This window comes from Octopus bimaculoides, chromosome 10 (assembly GCF_001194135.2).
Source record: "Octopus bimaculoides isolate UCB-OBI-ISO-001 chromosome 10, ASM119413v2, whole genome shotgun sequence".
Classification (NCBI taxonomy): domain Eukaryota; kingdom Metazoa; phylum Mollusca; class Cephalopoda; order Octopoda; family Octopodidae; genus Octopus; species Octopus bimaculoides.
The window spans coordinates 48,329,089-48,336,807 of record NC_068990.1 but is presented as its reverse complement, the minus strand read 5'-3'; the positions used below and the strand labels follow the sequence as shown (position 1 = coordinate 48,336,807).

General features: G+C 34.1%; 1 protein-coding gene across 1 annotated transcript in view; it reads left to right on the top strand.

The window, feature by feature from the left end:
• The window catches only part of LOC106879475 (titin), a 96,692-nt gene extending 89,263 nt beyond the window's left edge, over positions 1 to 7,429 (top strand). Inside the window, exon 4 of the mRNA XM_052970957.1 lies at positions 3 to 7,429. Within this exon, the coding sequence (XP_052826917.1) occupies positions 3 to 7,429 (7,427 nt within the window). The remainder of the gene's footprint in view (positions 1 to 2) is intronic.
• The last annotated feature ends 290 nt before the right edge of the window (positions 7,430 to 7,719 follow it).

The following is a 7,719-nucleotide window of genomic DNA, read 5'->3' as shown; positions in this document are numbered from 1 at the left end:
AGAAAAAGTTGCATTTGTCCAAAAATCTAGATTTCCATCTGATGTCAATATACCAAGTCAACTTCCAACAAAAGTTTTCTATGATAAAGAAGATAAAGACAACATAGAGGAGCTTGTTGCCCCCAAAATAACATCAACACATGAAACTGAACGAAAAGTTGTAAAGAAATCCCAACAGACAGATGACCAAGCACGTTCTGATTCAAAAGATCCATCAACCAAATTGTCAACAAAAATCCTACATGATACTGATAGTAAAGACAAATTTCTTAAAAAACCAGTGAAAGAAACTAGCGAAGAAAAAAATGGGGTTGCTGAGAAACAACAGTTTCTATCCCCATCTGTTCAATCAAGTAGTAGTGAACATAGTGATAAAAGCTCCTCTCAGAAAATTGGTGGGAAAATTACCAACAAACAGCCTCCAAGGGAAGATGATTCATTTAATCCCTTTGATAAATACTACAGAATTAAAAAGGACATCAAAGTATCTCCCAGTATTACAGATGGCTCTGAAAAAGTTTCAACAGTAAATTTAGGAAAGTCAAGAGTTGATGGCATGCCTGAAGAAAAACTTGAGGCAACAGATAAACCAAGGCTTCCTTTCCAAGCTATTCCTTCCGTTCACAACAACAGAAGAAAAATCTTTGAGCAATCTCCATTTACTGAAGATGATGATAAAGCTAGAAAAATGGTCAAGCAACTCCCTAAACAGAATAACGAAATAGAAGAGGAAAAAGTTGCATTTATCCAAAAATCTAGATTTCCATCTATCAAGAAATCAAATCAACTTTCAACTGATAGGGAGAGTAAGGATGATGCTCAAGACAAGAAAGCTGTCCCTCAAATTTCAAAAGTTGATAAACCAAAAGATGAACTGAGAGATAAAAAATCATACTCTCTCACAAAAGACCCAGTCCTACATGATACTGACAGTAAAGACAAATTTCTTAAAAAACCAGTGAAAGATACTAGAGAAGAAAAAATAGGGTCTGCTGAGAAACAACAGTTTCTATCCCCATCTGTTCAATCAAGTGATAGTCAACATAGTGATAAAAGTTCCTCTCAGAAAATTGGTGGGAAAATTACCAACAAACAGCCTCCAAGGGAAGATGATTCATTTAATCCCTTTGATAAATACTACAGAATTAAAAAGGACATAAAAGTATCTCCCAGTAATACAGATGGCTCTGAAAAAGTTTCAACAGTAAATGTAGAAAAGTCTAGAGATGATGAAATGCCTGAAGAAAAACTTGAGGCAACAGACAAGCCAAGGCTTCCTTTCCAAAATGCTTCTTCATTTGTCAGTTCCAGAAGAAAAATGTTTGAAAAATCTTCACTTACTGAAGATGATGATAAAGCTAGGAAAATGATGAAGCAAACCCCTAAACAGACAGATAATAAGAAAGTACTAAAGGATGAAATTGGGACTACCATAAAACCTAAATTTCCATCAGGAATTTCCTCCCCTAATTGGTCTTCTGTAAAGAAAGCAAATGAACAAATTGGGGAAAATATAAAAGCAACAACTCCTGTAAAAACAAGTGACACACCAGATTATACATATTTTATTGACAGATCTGAGTTAAAAATTCAAATCCAAGAAAAACAAAGAATTGTATTCTCAAGAAAGAAACCCAGTGACAGTGTATCAAGGAATTTACTTGAAAGAAGTATTAAAGACTCCTCAGGTGAGAGAAATTCTAAATGTACACCAGCTAAGAGCTCTTCAGAGCAAGTAAAGAATGTTAAAAAGAAGAAAAATTCACAAATAGAAACAGTTACAGTTGCAGGAAAATCTAGATTTTCATTTAGAGGAGAAGTGCCACTTCATCATTCAAGTAAAGATACTCCAGAGAATCAAGTGGCTGATGTGAAGGACGCTAAGTATAAGCAAATTTCAGAGTCTCAGGAAACAGAAAACAATGGAAGTAGACAAGTTTCTGATAAAGATCATACCATTCAACATAAACCACAAACAGATTTTTACAAAACTAATATTCAAGACTTCCACTCAGATTCTGGTATCCAGTACCCTAATTCTCAAAAGGAACCTACGTTTCTTGCCACGAAACCAAAAAGTGTTCACTCAGTTAATAATTCTAAAAGCCCTATTCAAGACAAAAAAGAAATAATCTCCTCTGTTAAGGAATCCCAGTTGGATTCTTTTTCACATAAAGATGAAATATCACTATCCTTGCCTTCACCTTCAAATAACACTAACCAAGTCTCAAGAATAAGATCTGAACAGAAGGATGTATCTGATCCTGAAAAATATAACAATGATAAACTTAGGTTATTACCTGCAGCCAGTGATAGTAGAAAGGTACCCATCCATCCTGAATTAATATCAACTAAATCAAGTCTTTTGTCATCTACAAATGATTGGATAGATCATACAGAAACTAAATTACCACTTAGTTCTAGAGAAACCATCAAAAGAAGTAAACCTAAAACTTCTAATAATTCTGGAGATATTTTATCTATAGGTCATGTGGTCCCTTCTGATGTAAGCTCTCACTTAGCATCAAAACCAGTAACTGATAAGCCTACAGTTAGTAGTTCCCTTTCTAAGCCTATTACTGCAGCCCAAACCTCTCAGCAGACATCTCTCTATTGGATAGATCGAAAAGAGACATTCTTTTCTGCTGAGCGCACAAAAGCAACAAGAAGCAAGCACAAATCTGAAAAAGATGACTCAAACGAGAAAAAATCTACATCTAATGATTATAAGTCATTTCCAGAGAAGTATGCTGAAAATAGACCAGGTAGAGTTGATCAAAGTCCTCCTAGACATTCCCAATCAGATAATAAAGTAAAGAAATTCTCAAGTAGTAATCATTCTGAAGTAAAGAAATTTGGAACTTGTGAAGCTATGCAAAAATCTGGTTTGATAACCACCCCAGTTAAGGAAATAACTTGCAAAGCTCCATTAAAAATAAATGTTGATTATAAGAGTGAAACAACTGTAGATTGTCCCAAAGATGTTGTATCAAAACCTCACTGTGAATCTGATAAATCAACTGCTAACATATCCAATGTTCATGTTGATAAACAAATTGATAAGAAGAATATACCAACTTATGAAAATGTAGGGGTGTTCAGTAGTGAACCTGATATGAAACTGAATTTAGAAAATGAAACATCTGGAACCATATCTGCTGATAAGCATGTGGCAAATTTGGCTTCTCAAAAAACAAAAGATGGACCAGATGAAAATATATCTTCTGACAAACTTGTAACAAACAAGACTCCTCCAAAATCAAAAGAAACAACTTTTGGCCCGGATATAAAGATACCAGATAATAAATATGTGGCAGAAGTTACTTCTCCAAAAACAAAAGAAACAACATTTGGTCCAGACACAAAGGTATCAGCTGATAGACATGTGGCAAATTTGGCTTCTCCAAAAACAAAAGAGACAATGTTTGGGCCAGATGAGGATATATCAGAGAATAGACATGTGGCAAAAGAGACAACATTTGGTCCAGATGAAAAGGTGCTAACTGATAAGTATGTGGAAAATTTGGCTTCTCCAAAAAGAAAAGAGACATTTAGTTCAGAAGAAAACATGTCTGCTGATAAACATGTGGCAAATTTAGTTTCTCCAAAATCAAAAGAGACAACATTTGGCTCAGAAGAAAACATGTCTGCTGATAAACATGTGGTAAATTTAGTTTCTCCAAAATCAAAAGAGACAACATTTGGTTCAGAAGAAAACATGTCTGCTGATAAACATGTGGCAAATTTAGTTTCTCCAAAATCAAAAGAGACAACATTTGGTTCACAAGAAAACATATCAGTTGGCAAACATGTGGTAAATTTGGCTTCTCCAAAATCAAAAGAGACAACATTTGGTTCAGAAGGAAACATATCAGCTGACAAACATGTGGCAAATTTAGTTTCTCCAAAATCAAAAGAGACAACATTTGGTTCAGAAGAAAACATAACTGCTGTCAAACTTGATGCAAATTTGAATTCTCCAGAAACAAAAGTGACAACATTTGGGCCAGATAAAAGTATAACAAAAAATAGATATGTGGCAAAAGAGACAACCTTTGATCCAGATAAAAAGACACAAAATGATAAACATGTGGTACATGTGGTTTCTCCAAAAACAAAAGAGACAACATTTGGCTCAGAAGAAAACATATCTGCTGTGAAACAGTTAGCAAAATTGACGTTACCCAAAACAAAAGAATCAACATTTGGTCCTAAAGTGACCTCTTCAAAAACAAAAGAAACTACATTTGGTTCAGAAGAAAAGGTACCAGCTGATAAACATGTAACAAAACTGAATGCTCCAAAAAGAAATGAGACAGAATTTGGTTCTGAAGAAAATATATCAGAGGATAAACATGTGGCAAAAGGGACAACCATTAGCCTACACACAAAAAAATCACCTGAACAACATGTAGCGAGTTTGGCTACTCCAGAAAGAAAGACAGCATTTGGCTCAAAAGAAAACATATCTGCTGTTAAACAGTTAGCAAAAATGACGATATACAAAGCGAAAGAATCAACATTTAGTCCTGACAAAAACATATCTGCTGATAAACATGTGGCAAATTTGGTTTCTCCAAAATCAAAGGAGACAACATTTGGTTCAGAAGAAAACATGTCAGATGATAAACATGTGGCAAACTTGGCTTTTCCAAAATCAAATGAGACAACATTTGGTTCGGAAGAAAATATACGAGCTGACAAACATGTGGCAAAGTTGGCTTCTCTAAAAAGAAATGAGACAACATTTGGTTCAGAAGAAAACATATCAGCTGATAAACATGTCGTAAACTTGGCTTCTCCAAATAGAAGAGAGACAACATTTGGTTCAGACGAAAACGTATCAGCTGATAAACATGTGGCAAATTTAGCTTCTCCAAGATCAAAAGAAACAACGTTTGGTTCAGAAGAAAACATATCAGCTGATAAACATGTGGCAAACTTGGCTTCTCCAAAAAGAAGAGAGACAACATTTGGTTCAGAAGAAAATATATCAGCTGACAAACATGTGGCAAATTTGGCTTCTCCAAAATCAAAAGAAACAACGTTTGGTTCAGAAGAGAACATATCAGTTGACAAACATGTGGCAAATTTGGTTTCTCCAAAATCAAAGGAGACAGCATTTGGTTCAGAAGAAATCACATCAGCTGGCAAACATGTGGCAAATTTAGCTTCTCCAAAATCAAAGGAGACAACATTTGGTTCAGAAGAGAACATATCAGCTGACAAACATGTGGCAAATTTGGCTTCTCCAAAAAGAAGAGAGACAACGTTTGGTTCAGAAGAAAATATATCAGCTGATAAACATATGGTAAACTTGGCTTCTCCAAAAAGAAGAGAGACAACATTTGGTTCAGAAGAAAACATATCAGCTGGCAAACATGTGGCAAGTTTGGCTTCTCCAAAATCAAAAGAGACGACATTTGGTTCAGAAGGAAACATATCAGCTGACAAACATGTGGCAAATTTGGTTTCTCCAAAATCAAAAGAGGCAGTTAGTTCAGAAGTAAGCGTATCTGCTGATAATAAAATATTGCCAAAAAAAATGGGGAAAGAATTAGATAAACTAAGTAGTTCTTCACTTGATGTCCACTCTACAATGACCAGTAATAAACTGGAACTAAGTATTGATGATAAAAAGGAGAACAGTGATACAACTTTGGTCCTTAGTAAACCTGAGGATGAAGCTGTTCACTGGATTGACAGAAAAGAAAACACATTTTCTCCAAACTGTAAAGCATCATTGAAGAAAAAGAGACCTGTAATTTCTCAGTCATTTGAGGAAAAATTATCATCAGGGTTTGGATTACAACATAAACCTTTATCAACTACTTCTGTTTCGTTTGGAAATAAAGTTTCTCAATCAAAGAATGAATCTGAAGCAGTCAATCTTAACTCTGTGTCAGAAGATACACTCTCTAGTAGTAAAATAATACCAAGATTCAGTTCATGGATTGGTTTTAAGAAAAATGATTCTACCCCTGAATCAGTTGGAAGTGCTAGCATCAAGCATAACCAGAAACAATACTCCATGCCAATGAAGGAAGATAAAAACTTAGATGTTAAGGATTTAGCACAAACAAAAAATACCATAAAACAATTTAATGATGTGGTTGGAGTAAATAAAAACTTACCTCCTGCACCATCTATGACCACTGATGTTTCAGAGCCATTGCTAGATTATTGGGTTGAAAGGAAGGAATCTTTTCTTTCTGATTCCAAAACAAATTCTGGACATTGGATATATACATACACAAGACCACAGTTATTTGCTAAAAACGACAATAATATAAAAACTTCTGGGAGAAGTGAAAAGTCTAATGAATTTGTTAAGTATGAATCTAGCTATGGGAATAAACTGGAAACTCACAATACAGCTGATTTTCCTATAAAGGAAAACAATCTTCAGCAAAAAAGTATTGAAGACACATATTTGAATAAAAAAGCTGGATATGGACTTGACAGTGTAAATTCTAATGAGGATATCTACCCTCTGGAGGAAGACGGTATAAAATTAAAAGTTGAATTAGAATTTAATCAGGATGTAACTAGAACAGATACTCTGGAACCTGATGATCAATCTTTTACTTTTGTCAAGGAATATACTTCTATTGAACCTAATAGTTCTCAGTCAGAAAAGTTCGGAAAACCATCTAAATCAGATAGCAATAACAAAAACTTGTCCAAAACATCTGAGTCTGGAGTATATTTTGTTGAAATGAATTCTGATGATGATAAAGAATCAAATATCTCTGGTTATCCTGTTGAATATAATAATGGCATTATATCATATTCATCATATCCCAAGCATCAAAACCTGTCATCAGAGCCTTATGCAGAATCAGACCCTTCTAAACAGTCAAGTTCTGATCATTATGATCCACAAAAACCTGCAATAAAATTGAGACAGTCTCAGAAAAATTATTCACCTCATTTCACTGAAAGTGTAAATGAAACTGAAATTGATTCACACTTTGAGAATAATTCGGAAACAGACACACTATCTAAATGGAATGATACTGATAGTCCTGTCAAAGCAAAATCTATTACGTCAGATTTTTCTCCTAGAGAAAGAAATTATCAAGACACCCCATCATTTTTAGAATCATGCTCATCTCAAAGTCATCCTGTTAGAGAAATGTCTGCAATTGCAAATCTCCGTGATATGGTTCTCAATGATGAAAAAATTGCATATCAACAATTCCTAAATAATAATACTTCTAGAAACTACAAACACTTAAAACAATCTCCTGAAAATCAATATTCAGCAAAAGCACTGAATTATCCTTTGTATGAGGATGACAATATCTTTAAACCCACAGAATTAAGTGATGCTTTTGAATATACTTCATCTGCTTCTGAAATGTTACCAAATCCTGCTACACCCAACAGGAACAAAGCAAAATATAACACTCAACCATCACATTAATTTGTTCAGTCAGATTTAACAGATTCTCCTCAACAGTATGTAAACACTGATTCATCTGATTTTGTTGTGGACTCAGGTAGACATCTTTAATATCCTCTCATAAACTGATATCAACAATACTGACTGTCTTCTTTTTAATTTGTTTTTCCTACTTTCCTTGTAAAGTGAAGAACTCTTTTATTATATCAACTAACCACTGTATCAGTATCTATTATTTGGACAATAAAGTGAATTTATATCATTTATTCAATTTTCTCAGCTAACATAACTTGTGCACCTCTATTTTTATA